At 42.0% G+C, this 19,153-nt stretch overlaps 1 protein-coding gene across 1 annotated transcript; it reads right to left on the bottom strand.

Annotated features, from left to right (window-relative positions):
• Positions 1–628: 628 nt before the first annotated feature.
• Positions 629–17,907, bottom strand: LOC106611122 (protein LBH). The gene is made up of 3 exons (XM_014210997.2): positions 17,629–17,907; positions 7,907–8,009; positions 629–2,530 (listed from the first exon to the last, which is right to left on the bottom strand). Exons 1-3 carry the CDS (start codon positions 17,655–17,657, stop codon positions 2,333–2,335), a joined length of 330 nt encoding a protein of 109 aa, XP_014066472.1. The 5' UTR covers positions 17,658–17,907; the 3' UTR covers positions 629–2,332.
• Between the last annotated feature and the right edge of the window lie 1,246 nt (positions 17,908–19,153).

Below are 19,153 nucleotides of genomic sequence, written 5' to 3' on the forward strand. Positions count from 1 at the left end.
CCCCTGGACAATCTGAGAGGCCCTTGCCCCCCTCAGTCCCACCCTCTTCACTTTGATGGACATCTCCAGGTACAAGTCAATCAAACTTGACCAGACCATGTTACAAGCACAAAGCAGTGAATCACCTGTAAAGTGTGTTTTCACAGAGACTCTTCATTTGTTCCTGTAAAGTATAAGCATGTGTGTTTTCAGCATTGTACTATGTCACTGTTGCTAGCAATTCATAGCAATCTACAAACATCTTAACTGACTTCAGAATTAGCAATATGCTTCAGTAGGATGTAGAGATTAAATCATTTTAGTGCCTGAGAAGAGGGGGGAGGTTAGAAAACAGGAAGACGTGTGGTCTGTGCTGCTATATATATTCTGTATACATGCATCGAGAACAAGGCAAGATAGACGCAATGATGTGCAGGAAGTAAAACCAAAGGCACTAGATCCTGTAACCATGGCAGGTAAGGAGGATAAAATGTTGTTTTACAAAAGAGAAAACAAGAGTTTGTGCATTTCTTGAAAGCAATATGATGCACTATAGGGTTACCCCAGAAAAAGTGGATTTTACCCCAAAGCAGTGGATCTGCTTTTGCAACCTCTGACATAGGACAAGGAATCAGTCAGACAGTTAGAAGCAAATTCAAATGTTTATTTACAACCTCTGTTCATCAGAGTAAAGTGGTCTAAATACAAAAAATTACAGCAAAATGGCAGCTAATCTCCCTGAGCTTTACAAAAACTACACAGGGCTTGTGGGTGACAGCAGAGAGGGAGAGACAAAGATATTCTGTACAGAGCTCTAATGCCATGTACAGGGAAATTAAATGTGCGAGAGAGAGAGACATACACAACGCTTCATATACAGTATCAAATGAAATACATAAGTATTTTTTTCTCCAGAAAACATGCTTTTAACAATATACATCCTTCCAAGAAGACTGGACATGGTGATGTAGAATATAAATAGATAGCAAAACACCGTTGGTCTTTCAAATTGCATACAAACCAAGTGGCAATTTATGAGACAGGATCAATGAGTTAGCCAACTAACTAACAGACACCGGTAACTGTTTTCAAGATCATAAAATTAAGCTACTTTTGAGGACTGGTTAGTAACAGTGCAGAGTCCATGAACCAATGCCCGTTTTTATGAACTGGAAAATTGGAATTACAGAAATTTACAAAAGTTATCTGGCCAAGTCACTGACCCCACATCATGTTATACCTTACTGGTTGAATATTGAGGCTGACATACCCATCATGGATTTCAAAAGAACAGGAAGACTAGATTAGGGAACTCTGAGCTCAGGTGAGAATAACCTAGAACTAAATATCAGCCTTATGAATGTTTTGCGACAATAATAAAATAAACCAAATCAACAGTAAACTCAGGTATTGGTTCTGAGAGCAAACATGTCCTTCAGTGAGTCTTTGTCCATTATAGTGACACTGTTGGTTTTAAATCACTTCATAATCTCAAAAATATATTGACACTTACTGTCCCCCACTTCCAATACCTATCCAATGACATCAGGGGTACACAACAAGGACAAAAGCAAAGCACATGAGTGCTTCATTGCACAACCAGTCTTCATAACATACTGTACATATTATTCATTGTTATAGAAGTAGGGAAGCGTTTCCTCTCTTTCCATCTCAGTGTAAAAAACTACTACTTTACCCAACGGAGACCAAAGGTCTCCTTGTGTTTAGACAGTAACCCCTACTTCCTGTCAACCACCAGAATCCACCGACACGAACAAAACAAACCCCACCTACCTATGCACAAGCACTGACTTTTAAAGACTGGCTATGAGATCCATAGACTGCAATGGCAATCACAGTCATGTACATTTCAATCCATATACTGAAGGAAAGTATGAAAAACAGAAGTCCGCTTGGGTACCACAGCAGTAGTCTATATGGGTATGAGGAGTCTCTGGAGCCATGTGGCCAGCAGATTTGGCCGAATGGTGTGGGAACTGTAGTATCCTGCAGTACTAGATTTGTCCATAAAGCCCAGAGCTGCCACCATTTAACTGGGCCTCTATTTTGGGCTGTGACACTGGGGTGTTTGGTGTTGGTTGAAATTGTGTGTGTGTGTGTGCGCGCTTTCATGCATATGGAGTGTGAGTGTAAGGTAAAGCAACAGAGGTGAAATCTGGAGTGTAGATAAGGTACTGCATATTGCTTCTCTTGAGAGTGATGCTTTGGTTGCAAGGGAAGGAAAGTGAGCATCACTGACATGTGTGCCCCTGTTCAGTCTGTTTGAGTGGTTAGGTGCGAGTGGGATCTCCTGCTGGTGTGTGTAGGAGGGTGGGTGGGGTCTGTTTGGCCTCTAGTGCTCGTTGTTATGCGTCGGCTGTCCAGTTTGGCTTTTGCCATGGTTCTCCTCCTCCTCACATACAATGAACTCCTCCGGTGGCCAACGCAGCTCACCGCTCTCCACTTCCCCCTCCGTGGGTTCCACTACGATGGACGGCAGGCGGTCTTTCAGCTTACAGCAGCGCTCAAAGTCCGAGGGGTCTGGGAAGATCTGAGGAAAGGACAAAAACAGTTAAAGGCCTGGGTGCCCCTGGGTCTGATCAGTCTTTCATGCTGCTAAATTTAATAGCTTTGGAAGGCATGGTGCCAAAGCTGCTTTTAAGTGCTTAGAAATGGGGATATTATACGAGAGCTAATCATAGTATTGCAAGTCTACAGTAAGTTTGTTAGTCAAAACACCGAGCACATTTTAAGGCAGTAGAGCTTTCTGTTAGCTTAACCAAAAGAACACTAGGTGGTAGATATTGTCAAGTAAAGTTTGTCATATGCACAGGGTACATGTGGTACACAGTACAATGAAATGCTTACTTGCAGGTTCACTCTCATCAGGTTCACTCTGATAGGATGACTAAATAACCCCATGATACTGAAAGCTAAGCAATGGGTATTATATCTCTTTTTTATGATTTTGTTTGCATTAAAAGCTAGACCTAAATGGGTTGTGGGTGTCAATGCCAGACTTGCTGAAGAAGTACCCAGGAAGATGTGCAGACTGTTTTGGATCGAAAATGAAGAGCATGAGAGAAAGATACTCTGACAAGGGATTACAGCCATTCCTAGTCAAAGAACAGCATTTTTTGCTGTTTGGATGAAGTGGAAGAATATTTTTAGAGCTGCATATTTCAGTGGGAGACATTGGAAGGGGAAAGTGATGTCGCTGTCTGGGCAAAAAGCCCAGTGGAAAGAAAGCATTAGATGAGGCTGAGAGGGAGACACAGTGAGAGAGAGGGAGGAAGAGAAGGAAGGAGAGGCTGGGAGAGGGGGATGAGGAGGAAAAGGACAAAATGTTCTGAAAACTACCGTGTTTCAGTATGTTTGGCTGCGAGTGCCTGGTTAGTGGGACAGATTTAGCATTTGCATCTCCAGACATCAGCTTGAGTGTGTGCATATGTGGGACTGAGTATGAATGTTAGTCAGTGCCTGTGTGTGTGTGAGTATGTGTGTTAGTGCATGTGTGTGTAGGGAGGTTTAGTATCTGCATATCCTTGCCTGTGTTGTGAATGACTGTGCGTCAGCACCAAGGGAGATGGCAGAGAGTGACCTTGCTATAAGACCCCAAGCAACAACGTCACAGCTCAGTTCACTTCCAGCTGCAGGAAATGGCAACACATCGCTAGCGAGGCACAATGACAGCTATTTTGGGTTGTGGTGGTGGTGGGGGGGGGGTGATAGGAGCGTTGGGCGATCAGGAATCACTCAAGTGCAGACTCCAAATGAAGCTGCTGCAGAGAAGCCCTCACCTCCGTAACCAACCTCCAGTTACTTTGCTCTATAAATGCCTCTGTGCATCATTCTTTTGCCGATTGTTTTATACAGCAACTCTCAAACATGGGGGTTAATGCAAAATGTAATGCTGTGTTGCCTAACAGTCAGAGACGCAGTTGGCATTCAGGTGATGGACTCAAAAATTGTATCAAAGTCAACAGTACATTTTGAGAAGGATCCCCTTGAGGGGGAAGAGGCATTGTCATGCCCTCTTCAAGACTGTGTTTGGACCATGATAGATCTTTAGTGGACTGAGGAATTTTAAGCTCTCGACCCACACCACTACAACCCTGTCGATGTGAATTGGGGCGTGTCGGCCCTGTATTCCACGATCAGCTCCTTTGTCTTTCTCTGACCTCCTCCCTATAGTCTCATTGGCGTCGATGATCAGGCCTTACACCGTTGTGTCGTCTGCAAACGTAATGGTGTTGGAAGTCATGCGCGGCCATGCAGTCATGGGTGAAGAGGGACTACAGGAGGGGCCCGCGTGTTAAGGGTCAGCGTGGCAGATGTCGTTTCCCTGCCTTACCACCCGGGGGCGTCCCGTTAAGAAGTCCAGGATCCAGTTGCAGAGGGAGGTGTTCAGTCCCAGGGTCCATAGCTTAGTGTTGACCTTGGAGGTCACTATGGTGTTGAATGCAGAGACGTAGTCAATGAACAGCATTTTCACATAGGTGTTCCTTTTTGTCCAAGTGGGAAAGGGCAGTGTGGAGTGCAATAAAGATTGCGTCATCTGTGGATCTGAGCCATGACCAGCCTTTCAAAGAATTTCATGGCTACAGATGCGTGTGCAATGGGGCGATAGCCATTTAAACATTACCTTGGTGTTCTTGGGCGCAGGGACTATATCGATCTGCTTGAAACATGTAGGCATTACAGACTGGGTCAGGGTGAGGTTGAAAATGTTAGTAAAGACATTTGTCAACTGGTCAGCGCATGCTCCGAGTACACGTCCTGATAATCCGTCTAGCCCTTGGCTACAGAGAGTGTGATCACAGTCATCTGTAACAGCAGCTCTCACGCATGGTTGAGTGTTGCTTGCCTCAAAGCGAGTATAGATGGCATTTAGCTCATCTGGTGCCCCGCTCCTTGAAAGCTGTTGCCTTTAATCCATGGCTTCTGTTTGGGATATGTACGTATGGTCATGTAGGAGATGACAATGTTAATGCACTTATTATTGAAGCCGGTGACTGATGTGGTCAACTCCTCAATGTCATTGGATGAGTCCTGCAATATATTCTAGTCTGTGCTAGTGAAACAGTCCTGTAGCTTAACATCCACTTCATTGGATCACATCACTGGTACTTCCCATTTGAGTTTTTTCTTGTAAGCAGGAATCAGTAGGATATGGTCAGATTTGTCAAATACAGGGCGAGGGAGAGCTTTGGATGAGTCTCTGTGTGTGGAGTAAAGGTGATCTGTTTTTTTCACCTCTAGTTGCACAGGTGACATGCTGGTAGAAATGAGGTTTTCCTGCATTAAAATCACCGGCCACTAGGAGTGCTGCCTCCTAGTGGCCTCACAGGACAGACAGCTTGGGTGTAAATTGTGAGAGGAAGGCAGCCCACCTTCCCAAAGGGTCAGTCTGCATCATCTGGGTCTCTGACACGTACAGTCACAAACACTCATAAAGGAGTGGTTTTGCCTTAAAATGGCTCAGATTATTTCCAAACAAAACTTGTCAAGGCCACCTGATGGCCTGCTACACAGAAAGTTGCCCATCTGAGTTGCATTGTCGTGACATGCCATCAGGCCCCCACAGTAAAGTCCGGAAGATTCAACTAACTCCTATTAATTTCCTTTGCATGTTTTTAAAAGTCTGTGCAATCATCTCGAACTCCCTGCAAAGCTGCATGCCATCTCAAGGCAAATACAATTGTTTCATTAAATAACCCCCTTGAAATCCCCAAAAAAGGTTGTTTGCATAACTTGTTACAATAATAATGCTAATGATTAGACCTCCTGGTTAGAAAACAAACCTCTCCTTACCCATGGTCCCCTGGGTGAGCTGCTTACATTAAGAACTATGATGGAACATGCAGCCCTGTCCTTAATCCAACCTCAACCTTTTGTTCAAAATCCAAGACCATTTTTGGGTTACTAATAGCGGTGAGGACTTCTAAACAGGGACGTGTACCATAAACCAATTAAAACTACAGTGGGGGAAAAAAGTATTTGATCCCCTGCTGATTTTGTACGTTTTCCCACTTACAAAGAAATGGTCAGTCTATAATTTTAATGGTAGGTTTATTTGAACAGTGAGAGACAGAATAACAAAGAAATCCAGAAAAACGCATGTCAAAAATGTTAGAAAATGATTTGCATTTTAATGAGTGAAATAAGTATTTGACCCCTCTGCAAAACATGACTTAGTACTTGGTGGCAAAACCCTTGTTGGCAATCACAGAAGTCAAATGTTTCTTGTAGTTGGCCACCAGGTTTGCACACATCTCAGGAGGGATTTTGTCCCACTCCTCTTTGCAGATCTTCTCCAAGTCATTAAGGTTTTGAGGCTGACGTTTGGCAACTCGAACCTTCAGCTTCCTCCACAGATTTTCTATGGGATTAAGGTCTGGAGACTGGCTAGGCCACTCCAGGACCTTAATGTGCTTCTTCTTGAGCCACTCCTTTGTTGCCTTGGCCGTTTGTTTTGGTCATTGTCATGCTGGAATGCCCATCCACGACCCATTTTCAATGCCCTGGCTGAGGGAAGGAGGTTCTCACCCAAGATTTGACAGTACATGGCCCCGTCAAATGATGCGGTGAAGTTGTCCTGTCCCCTTAGCAGAAAAACACCCCCAAAGCATAATGTTTCCACCTCCATGTTTGACGGTGGAGATGGTGTTCTTGGGGTCATAGGCAGCATTCCTCCTCCTCCAAACACGGCGAGTTAATGTCAAAGAGCTCCATTTTGGTCTCATCTGACCACAACACTTTCACCAGTTGTCCTTGGAGTCATTCAGATGTTCATTGGCAAACTTCAGACGGGCATGTATATGTATTCTTGAGCAGGGGGACCTTGCGGGCGCTGCAGGATTTCAGTCCTTCATGGCGTAGTGTGTTACCAATTGTTTTGTTGGTGACTATGGTCCCAGCTGCCTTGAGATCATTAACAAGATCCTCCCGTGTAGTTCTGGGCTGATTCCTCACCGTTCTCATGATCATTGCAACTCCACGAGGTGAGATCTTGCATGGAGCCCCAGGCCGAGGGAGAATGACAGTTCTTTTGTGTTTCTTCCATTTGCGAATAATTGCACCAACTGTTGTCACCTTCTCACCAAGCTGCTTGGCGATGGTCTTGTAGCCCATTCCAGCCTTGTGTAGGTCAACAATCTTGTCCCTGACATCCTTGGAGAGTTCTTTGGTCTTGGCCATGGTGGAGAGTTTGGAATCTGATTGATTGATTGCTTCTGTGGACAGGTGTCTTTTTTACAGGTAACAAGCTGCGGTTAGGAGCACTCCCTTTAAGAGTGTGCTCCTAATCTCAGCTCGTTACCTGTATAAAAAAAGACACCTGGGAGCCAGAAATCTTTCTGATTGAGAGGGGGTCAAATACTTATTTCCCTCATTAAATAGGAAATCAATTTATAACATTTCTGACATGCGTTTTTTCTGGATTTGTTGTTGTTATTCTGTCTCTCACTGTTCAAATAAACCTACCATTCAAATTATAGACTGATCCTTTCTTTGTCAGTGGGCAAACGTACAAAATCAGCAGGGGATCAAATACTTTTTCCCCCCACTGTAGTCCACCCTCTGCCTCCTAGTTTTGCTTACCCCTTATAAAAAAGGGCTCTACAGTGTGACCATTTTACTCGCATATGCGCCTAAATATTTTCCTGTGTGACCTGGAATTTGTATTAAGCAGTACCAGAACACCTAAAAAATAAAAATAAAGTAGGATTCTAGCTTTATTACCTCATATTTTTAATTGTGCTCCTAAATTTCTCTGTGTGCTTAAATTTTCCAACTTAAGCATACAAGTACTCCTTGTAAAAAAGGTCAGCATAGAGCCCTGCCCTTATGGGTTATATACCACGATTTTGCCTCAAACCAATTTCCCTTTAGGACAAAAAGTGGTGTTAGTATGCGTGTTAGTTACCTGGAAAGAGAGCCGGTCCTTGCTGGGGCTGAGCCTCATGTCCTCCATGGGGGTGCTACTGATCATCACCTCAGTCATGTCTCCGCTCGGCACAAACACTGGGCTGGACAGAGACATAAGGGAAAGGACTGGGTTATTCCACTATTCAGGATCCAATATCAGTCCCAAACTTTCACACTGAGGAGCAGAATACAATCATTTCAAATACCTAATATTGAGCAAACCAGGAAGCACCATTTTCTTGTTTTCAATTTACTGATAGCCAGGGCACACTCCAACACTCAGACATAATTTACAAACAAAGCATGTGTATTTAGTGAGTCTGCCAGATCAGAGACAGTAGGGATGGTCTATTGATAAATGGGTGAACTGAACCATTTTCCTGGCCTGCTAACCATTCAAAATGTAACAAGTACTTTTGGGTGTCAGGGAAATTGTAAAAAGTACATCATTTCCTTTAGGAATGTAGTGAAGTAAAAAGTTGTCAAAAAATATAAGTAGTAAAAAAATAAAAACAACTTAAGTATTTTTACACCAATGCAGAGCCGGTACGTGTCCCAATCATAGTGCTGTACAAGAGGCCGCATAATGGAGAATGGATAGGTTGGTGCAATATCATTTACATGTAGCTATTACTTTGGCAAGTGTTATTGTAATGGAAATTATATGATTAAAGGTTTGACTAAATGATTTCACTCAGAAACCCTATAACCTGTTGAAATGTATTCGAAATAAGGCTATAATAATGGGTTAAAAACGATATTGCAATACTGTGTGTGAGTAAGACACTGGTGCCACTTCTAAATGAGCAGGGCAGAGTTGATAAGACGACCTTGGGAAAGGAACAGGAGAAGAGGCCTCCTTAAGTTAGGGAGAGAAACAACGGCCTGGGAACAGTTAGGCTGGCAAAAGATAAGGAGACAGGTGGTCTGGGTACTGTGGAAAAATACAGCCGCCTAAAGCTGGGTTTCGTTCTCTACTGGTGTGTGTGTGTGTGTGTTAATATAAAAGGCTTTGTACATTGTAAGGATTTTCAGAGCTCTCATAAATAAATGTTTTGACCCTTGTAGGCTGGCTATCCGTCTGCTTCATTCAACCAGAATATTACACACTCTGGTGGGGTAGAGTGAGTAGTTTAATTGAAGTTCGGTTTAAGAACATTGATAACTTAAATTCACGTAACAGTTATGCAAATTAATCCTATCAACGAGAATGACAGAGTACGACTTTCAGTCATGTAGTTACCTGAGATTTGGCCCTTTGGGATTATTTTTGCAATGAAAAAGCTGCACATAAGCCTTGTTCAGTATTTTGTTTAGTCTCTATGCATGCATTTGCTTTCACTTTGTCTGACCACTGACAGGCTCTGCAGCATACATTTGGTGCACTGCAAAGCTACACCACCACTGAGATGTGGTTTGCATTGGGTAGCCATGTCTAAATACAGGACGAGGTATGCTTCAACTAGGAGTGAGGGGACACAGTCATAGCGAGAATGCATTGTGGGCGTGCAGTGCAATTTGACTGGGACCCATAACATGGGAGGGACCGAAAACATTCAACTTTAGTTGAAGCAAGACGCACTGTATATGCACTGTAAGAAATTACTGAACAGGAGGATTGAACTGAGGTACTATGTGGCAGGAAATCTATTCTTGGGATGTTTGAGAACCAAGATGGTAGCTGAGCAGAGCGCACATCTCAAGCGTTCTATTTCAAGTCTGGTGGCACAGCGGTCAGTGTCCACAGGACTGTGGTCAGGGTGGCCAACCCACCACAGGGGACAGGAAACAGAACATAGATCACCACCTGCCTCAGATGAGCAGACTTGTTCCAAATATAACAAGTCAGTTTGTTTCTGCAAAAAATCTGAATACTGGGCGCCATTAACCTCCTTTTACAGTAGAAACAATGGAAGGTTTAGTGGTTGGTCATGTCAACATATCGTAGCCATGACCAACAAAACATTTTAGGTAAAACCAATGAAGTGCACTTCAAAAAAGGAGCCTACATTATTTTCATATACATGTTGCTCCGGATGGACTCTTCGTCTCAACTTCATCTTAAAACCTCTCTTTTCCAAATATTTTTCAAGTTGCCTCTGAGGTATTTTGACAGTAATGCTATGTACAATGTTTGACAAGACCCTGAACTGGACTTCAATACTCTTTATGGATAAATCAACAGTGGAACCTCAGTGACACTTTCAGTTTGTAAACTTTCTGTGATCGGAAAATGAAAATGTTTTCACCATAAGAGATTGTGGGCAAAAATAGAGATGTGTCGTATGACTCATAGTTTGCCACTCACTCATGTTCCTTCACTGCTTTGTTGAATTCTTTCTAAGACATGTTTATTATTCAAGAACCTATTAATCCCCACACATTAAAGAAAAGGCAGTCTGCAGTGGGAATCAAGACCTTTCATCAAAAGAACACCTGTCTGACAGCAGTTTAAAAAGCACCAAAAGTGTTCCCTCATACTCTGATTGGAGAAAAACAAATGGAGATCAACAACCATTCTTTCATTCTATGGGGATTAAGTTCCAGATGAACTCTTTAAATATATGTCAATCCAATAATAGCAAATAACACCCTTAGGCCATCCACATTTTCCAACATGTCACTTTCATGTAAAAAGGCTTGGCCTTATGGTACCATAATAAAAGGACTGAGGTGGATGTATACATTCCTTAGGATAAAGGACAAAGCCCCTATACATTATATTGTTCATCTATCCTGAATCTGTCAGAAAGTGTCAATTGCTTCAAACTGAAAAGGAGAGATGCTGTGTAAATTGATTTATTGCACACAACACATTGCCACACCCTGAAGCAATGGCTACTGCTGTTTAACAATCAATATTTCCATTCCCAAATTTGCATACCATGTGTCACATTCAAATTAGGAGAAGAAACTATTTTTGTGCAGGTGGGGGCCACAGGGGGAAAGCACAAGCCAAGACCCAAAGGCAGAATAGGTTTCTGGAATCTTCTCATTCGTTTACAAACTAGTCGACTTGGTTCAACGACAACAATAGCCGGAAGTCTAAAAATAATAAACTAGTCCAAAGGATATGCAAGGTTGTGTGTGGAAAATATGTCAAAAGACCCATTTCATTCTTGAGAGAGGAGAGAGGGTAAGCCAGAGACACATGGAGAGGGATGGACGTAGAGTGGTGACAGCACAGACCGGTGCAGAAGTGCGGGTAGAAAGATAAACACTCTGCCTTTGCCAGTCATATTTCTGCTCGGGGATCGTATAAACATCCTGCTCAGCTAAGAATAACAGAACATTGGCCTAATAAAACATAAAGGGGCACAATGAGAAGTGGAGGAGCACACGTACTGTAACAATTCAACCAGTGAGAGAACATACCATTCAAATCCATTACTGCTAAAAGTATCTGCCCGATGTTACAAAACGTGTCCTTTTTTTTAATTTTTTTTTTTTAAGAATGTGAAAATGTTTTCAAGGAGCCATGTTAAGTGTTCTGTAGAATTAAACAACTCCAAATGTATGAGGATAATGATTACCATGGGCTATGCAGTTAAGAAACACTTCACAAGTTCATTGTGCATTAGTTGGCACAATGAAGCCATTGTGCCAACTAATATAGAGGCCAAGAGGTGAAATGTTGTGCATTCCTACTTCTACCCTGGCAGCACCCATCCAAGTACCAATTCATTCTAAAAGGGCACCCCAAATTCTCTAATGCCCACTGCCAAAGATCAGTTACGGCACTCCACTTGTCAAGGACACATTTACTCAAAACCACTTTTAAATGAGCTTAATCTTAGACCAGGATCAGCCTGAGATGACTCCTTTGACTATTGCCAAGTAGAACTTCTGTCTGGACTTGCTGTCCCATCTTCCATGGGCATGCAACATGACCAGGTACTGGCCAGCTTGGCACTTCAGTGACTATCTTTAGCACTGTCAACAGAAACAACTGGGCCTACATACTGTACACAGTCAAATGCTCATATGGACTAATGCCAGTCCTATGTGGGCTAATGCCAGTCCTATGTGGGCTAATGCCAGTCCTAGACACATTCCAGTCAGAGGTCTGGCATGGGCATGAGACGGGGCATCTCAGACTGACACGTGTCCTGGCTACATAAATACAACTAAGGATCACAGAGGTTGCCTGCGGCTTTGGCTGATCATTATGGAGCATGTGTGAAGGTCTGTCTGTCCAACATTACATTAACAGTGTCAAAGATATTTTTAGATTAATCTGTGGTGAGGACAGTGTGACGACTCCAATTCCTGGATCGATGCCAGTCAGGATTTGTTCTTTAGGGTAGGTCTCTCTACAAAGCTGCACAATCCCATCAACTCTAAATGGTAAATGACTCAGTAACTAAAAATAATATTACCCTACCCTCTATGCTGCATCATCCTCCAAGTGTGTATGGTATGGACACGAATTGAGGACACATTGTTCTACACGGTCATGCCAAGTCATCTGCCAGTCTGTGCTGACAGAGACAAAACATATATCCCCATAGCAATGCGACCCGGTGCACGTCTTACGTCGTGCATAATTAACACCGTTTTCCCTCTACTCCTCCCGAGTCTCGCTATGCGCATTATACATCTGAGGAGGCTTGGCGAAAAGGCGAAGCTGCTGCTGAGATTCCATACCAACACTGGGCGGTAACACTATTTCTATAGTCCATCTACAGCAGGGGTCTCCAACCTTTTCTAGCACAAGAGCTAGTTTTAAAAAATTCAACATGCCGCAAGACATTTTTTTTTTTTTACATCTTTCAAATAGGCACATTCTTCTCTTCTCCCCTGCAACTCTTCACTGGGTCCTTATTGTACAAGAGAAAGTAGCACACTGTTTTCTGTCAATATACAGTACCTGGTAAAATAATGGTTAATAAAAAAAACTATGGGGGGGGGGCCACATAAAATCTGTGATTTGTTTTCCAAATGATGTTCCCAGAAAAAAAATTCAGGTTTTAGTTTATTTAATTTTTTCACTCAAATTAACAATTGTTCATAGAAAAACAACAAAACTGGATGTTGAGTGTCAATGATTAAATCATATGAGAATACACGTTTTTTTTGGTCTGGAAGAAAACTAACACATTTAGATTTGAGTGTAATTCCCCTTTAATCTGTCCCTTTAATTACGCATCTAGGGAGTGAGGAATATGCAGTCTAGCGATGGTTCTGTACCGCTGCTGCTCATTTAATGGCAAAATTTGCAAATAACAGATACAAATTATATACTTCTGCCAGGTAAGCCTACTTTGCAGTTAACATTTAATTGAGAAGGTTTTGGGTAAGGTATCTCTGTCAACCCACCAGACGGTTATCACATCAACTGGCTACACACGGAGTCATAGACAAATGTGCGCACCACACAGGCAGACGGGCAATATTGCTGGAAATTAATTGCCAGATAAGTTTTTTAAGCCAATAGTGGCTAACCAGGGATGGGATCATGTCAAAGTTCGATTGATTAGATATTAGCTGGGAGCTTGCAGTGTCTGATACTTGTGAGATTGGTTTATGACAGTTTGCAGTGGAACAGGTGAAAATTGCATTTACTTTCAGAATTGTTTGGCGAACTACTCATAGCTGGGCTGCGAGCTACTGGTAGCAAGCGATCGACCTGTTGGAGACCCCTGATCTACAGTAACATTTCAACTAACTATCCTCACCTTGCCCCTAACCCTTATTCTAAACCTAACTGCAGGGTTGGCTCTAGCTTTTTTGGGACCCTAAGCGAGATTTGGTTGGGGGCCCCTCCCCACCTCACGGGTTCAACATTTTAGCGGTCCCCCCTCAACAGCGGAGAGAAATATTTACATTTTAAAACCTTTTCACATGCGAGTTCCAAATATCTCTAACGGTCGCCGGAATGCTCACTGTTCCAAAATGCGATTGTTACGCAACAGGACAGTAAACACGTGCTGCCTGTTTCTAACAAGTTGTATTTTATAACAGTTTGAATTGAGTTATGTTCCGTATGTAATTTACATGGAAGTAGCCCATTTCAGTGTTGCCGACAATTTATGTTCGAGGGTTTATTGAACTGGACAAACTTCCCTCTTCGAGAAGAGCTGTTCCCCATTTCTTCCTTCCGCGCATCAAGTATGTAGACATTTGCGCAATCTTGCATGAACTGACATTTTCTGGGTGGCACTCGCATTGCCTCCATTGTTGTTTTCCATAGAAATAATAACTTCGGACGAGTACATTCCTATCAAAGTAAGTGCCTTATTTTCTGTATATCGTGTTGTCGTTTCTACTTTTGCATTTTAATTTTTTTTACCTTTATTTAACTAGGCAAGTCAGTTAAGAACAAATTCTTATTTTCAATGACGGCCTAGGAACAGTGGGTTAACTGCCTTGTTCAGGGGCAGAACGGCAGATTTGTACCTTGTCAGCTCAGGGATTTGAACTTGCAACCTTTCGGTAACTAGCCCAACACTCTAACCATTAGGCTACCCTGCCGCGTGAAGTATGGTTGTATGGAGCATAATGTATTTACAGTTTTATTCACGTTTTCAAGTACTGGTGACAAATATTGCATTCCGATTATTGCAACGGACACCTATGATGTGTGCAAAATACTTTTTTGAAGGTTGTACTGATTATAATGACCTAATGCTAAGCTATTTGCCAGCTATGCGTGGTGCCATGTTTGTTGACATTATACAATGGATTCTGGGTGTCACGTCAACGTCTGTCAGACCAAAGATATTATAATGGAGGTGAAGTAATGATTTGCTCATCTTTCGGGTAAACTTCCGGAAGTAGACGACACACCCCCTTCAACATGCATACTGCAAACAGACCAAACTCAAACTTATTATCTTTGGTTGACGCAGAAAACAAACATGGCGGTGCGCACAAACTACCCATCGTCGGGTTAATTTAGATTTCAAAAGTGTTTTACTCAATTATTTCGATCAATGTTGAGCTCACCCGTGATATGATGAATTATAAATAGTATTTGCTATTAGCTAATTCAAATTGTGGTTTGTCAGCCGAGAGTTATCTAAATATGACCGCTTGTGTTACGTCAATCTTTCCTCAGTTAGTGGTAGGGCTAATGTAGCATACATCTTCATTTGGATGATTGTGTACGCTGTTGCTACTTATGTGAATGTCTGAACGCCGCATCCAAAAATTAACTGGTCACATTCAGGACATAACTTTGTAAGGACTGTGTTTGTGCAAAATGTTTCTGTGAAAAAAACAGTGTGGCTAGCTCAAATGCTGACTGTTGTGTCAATCGAATCTGGACGTTATAAATAATCCCACCGGTTTGAGCATAAGCTGCAGGGACCACTGTAGAATGATCACACCCGTTTGTTGGTACGTGTGAAAAGGTTAAAGTGAATTTCCTGGAATTCTACACATTTTGCAATGGGGCAGAGAGACAATTTAGGATTTAATTAAAAAAATATTTAAATCATGCAATTGCAGTCATTATGCCAAGGGGCAGAGAAAATATTTGCAGTTCTAAATTAATTTCCTGTAATTCTACACATTTTGCCTTGACTTATGCCATCTTAAATGATACCTGAGTGAGAGTGACAAACAAAAGAAATAGGGGGCCCCTGGAGGTCTGGGCCCCCTGGGCACGTGCCCTGCATGACCGGTCGGTATTTGGCCATGATTACTACAAGTTTAGATAGCTGGCAAGACTACTTTACCAATCTATAAATGTTTAGCTGACATGGCTAATTGAGTGACTGTCAGTGACTGACATAAGAGAAAAATTGCTGATGCACAACCACATTTCCAACTTGCACTTTGTGTATTCTACTATTCTAAGTAGACCGCTTATGCCTGGAGCTGGATGGCCCTGCCTAACAGTAACCTTAGCAAGCAGTTGCTTATCAATATAGCTTGTTGATAGCATGACCAGCTGTAGAGCATCTACAGATGGAAAATCCAGACTATCCAAATAAAATTGTGACCCGCTGGGCTGCCTGGCGACCGGCCAAATCACACAACCTGGAGGTGTGTGTGTGGGGGGGGGGTGTCAATCTCTATCCAGATTGCTGCTCCAGTCCATAGGCTTCCTTGTTGAGCTCAGCCTTCTCAGAATACAGGAAACACTGTTACTGTGTTACTGACTGGACAGAACATGCTCATTTTTAGGCCCAGCTCCAGCACAACTGGAGTACATAATGCCAAGGTGCCAAAGCAGAGGCATTTGGTCCACGATGACCTGATCACTTTATAGGAGAATTACATGTTCTTGTTTCAAGAGTTCAAACGTGTAAAAAGAAAAGATAGAAATTAAAGTAAAGAGGTCTTTCTGTTTACCAGGGGTGAGATAGTGTGAGTAGTCACTCACCTACAAGTGTAACACCCACAAATGCAACAACTGCCCCTGGCAAAACATTGAAAGCTATCAAATGGCTCCCATGGGAATGCACTTATAACATGATAAACCTGAAACAATAACTTTTTTCCTGCAGTGAGCTTTGAAAAATAAACTGCAAAGTGCTATATTAGGCAGCAATAAATGGGGAAACAAGAGATCTTAGCAAAAGGGTCCCCATGTAGCAGTGGTATCTGAAGAACAGAGAAGAACAGAGAAGCACACAAAGCGGAGACGAGAAGCTTTGTGGTTACTGTAAGTCACAGGGTCGGGTCTTCACTTCCTGGTGCAGGCAAACAGACTAGCAGAGTAAAAAATGTATTGCATGAAGTCTTGGACGAAGTCTTCTAATCCTTAATGCAATGTTACAAGCCTATATGGAGGTCGGAGTACACAGAGTAAAATGGAGAGATTGAGTCACAGGCCTCCTCTGGGTGATGGATGGACTGTCAATGGGTTAAGAGACTCATTCCACCTCCCTCTATTGCACCCCACCACAATAGCTTACCAATAAAAGGTAAATTGTCTCACCACTAAAAATCAAACAATGTGAAACAGTAGTATGGTTGAACAGTTCCATATCGTTGCTTGTCGAGAAACCAAGGTAGGCTCATGTTATTACTTCTGCAATTATCAGCAGTTTGACTAAAAGGCATTGCATTGCAATGCTCCCATTGCAACGTGAAAACATTAGGTTGCCAATCTAGGATGTGCATGTTGACGTTTATTTTCATGAATCTTGCCCTGGAGGCAGAACTGAGTGATTTCGGCTCGATGGGCCATCTGCAAAGTCAAAATTGACTATATTGTAAAAATGATTGAAACCCCCCCCCCCAAAAAAATATGTGCATTTGGTTTAAGGTTAGGTTTCAAATCCGATGTTATGACTTTATCAGCTAGTGACCACTCTGCAAAAAACGTTAACCTGCCTATGATGTCCCCTTATGAAAGGAAAAGGCTCAACTTCAGACATGGCACCTGGATAAGGAGTCTTGGTGGACAGCTTGACTCCTGTCACCACTTGAAAAACAGAACTCCAAAAATGTGGAGTGCTTTGTTTGTTATCTGACCTTTCTTTCAGGTGGCTTTATAAAGGTTATAAAACAAAAACAACGGCACTGACTGCACCCTGACACATTAAATAGCGCAGTTGTAATGGTTTGAAGCAGTAAATACTTTCTTTTGATTTACATACATTCTTCCAAGCATCTTAGTTTTCTATTGATTATAGCCATTAGCAAATATAAAAGGCAATGCTAAAAATCACATAGGCTACATGCAATAATGAAACTTTATTCGAAAATGTTTCAACATCGAAGTGAAGTTTCAGGTGTAAAAAAAAAAAGACAAATCATACTTACCAGTATATTTGGGGAGAATATACAGACATGAATTCACACCTGCAGTTGATTATGATTATTAAGGAATTACTTCGATATTGACGCCTTCTTTAAAAAAAAATAAAAAAACTTCCGCCTGTCACACGTAAATTAAAAGCGAGCGTTTGTACAGAAATGTAGAACTCGAAGCTGAGTCGTGACCTTGGTTAAACAACCAGCTCTCGTGTATTTTGCCTTTTTGATATGTCGACTAGCAGAAATTACTTTTTATATAAGAGGCGTGTACTGTCACTGCAGACACACCCCCTTCACACGGGCTCCAAATTCTTCAATGGCAGCAGGATCACTACGGACCAATCAAAGGACAGGTGCCACGTACCCGCAGTGACGATAGCAAGGGATAAACAATTTCGAAAAAAAGAAACCATAAATGATACTGCGTCATGCTCTTCATCAGAGAGGATGAGTCGGAGCAAGAGATTTCACTCTCGCCAAAATATGTAAAAAAAAAAAAAAAAAGAACCACAATGCATTTCTATGGGCTTATTTTGGACCTGAACTTGTCGCCTGCCTTCCCGCCTTTGGGACAACTATTACCATTGTTAGGGTGGAGACATGAGCATCTCGTCATTATATAAAAAATATTTATCTTCATTGATAGTCACTAAGGCAATATGAAATTAAGCCGAATGAACAAAAAATAGTCACACCATTGTCTACTTATTTCTCACTTTCATAACGATTTATGTTATGTAACACAAGTCAGAATATCCAAGTGTCTATGTCCAAAGAAATATACATTTGTTTTTCAATTATTGCAACTATATTTGCATAACTGGAGGGGATGATGATACGGTACCAGAGTAGGCAAAGAAGCTCTTTTTCTGAATACATTGACATACAAATGTCACCGGTTAAGACCAAGAATCCCAGAATGCAGATTTTAGGCTATACTGAAAATGTGAAGATCACAAGTCATTAGAGGTAGCCTATATACAATATTTACAAGACCGTGTAAAGGTTAAAGCTGGGGCATGTCAAATACAGGATGCTGTCCTCTCTAGCCCTGCGACATAGCAAGCATTTGGCAGACTATTAAGTTCTGTGTGTATGTATTCTACCACCACCTTGTGGCCGTAATTATTTTAACTGACCCGTAATTATTCTAGCTGACTGTTCTCCATAACCTCAAAAGAAGTTAATTGAAAGTGCAAAACCTTCATGGGATCGAAAAGTAGGACAGCATATGTATTGACAGGGTGACATTTTTATTGCAGCAAGTTTTAGAGGGGCATCTTTTCTGAATTTCAACATCAAAGAAGAGAGGAACATTTGTGTGCTTGCCAGGAAAGACCTTGCCAGTAAAGACCTTTACAGTTATCAACAAGGCACGTTAACCTGTAGTCATTCAATTTAATTTAAGTCAGAATTGTACATTTAGGATTTTCCACCATTTAGTCGACATTAGGGACAAAGTCAGTCAGACACAATAATGAATAGTACATGACACATCTTTGTGGTTTTGACTCTGAATTCCAAAAATCCC

This window comes from Salmo salar, chromosome ssa09 (genome assembly GCF_905237065.1).
Source record: "Salmo salar chromosome ssa09, Ssal_v3.1, whole genome shotgun sequence".
NCBI lineage: Eukaryota > Metazoa > Chordata > Actinopteri > Salmoniformes > Salmonidae > Salmo > Salmo salar.

Coding starts and splice junctions, on each gene's coding strand:
- LOC106611122 (XM_014210997.2), bottom strand. CDS start 17,657: ATGTCTGTATATTCTCCCCAAATATACTG. Junction 8,010..17,628: donor TATTCTCCCCAAATATACTG/GTAAGTATGATT, acceptor GTCTCTGTCCAG/CCCAGTGTTTGTGCCGAGCG. Junction 2,531..7,906: donor AGGACCGGCTCTCTTTCCAG/GTAACTAACACG, acceptor TCCTTTCCTCAG/ATCTTCCCAGACCCCTCGGA.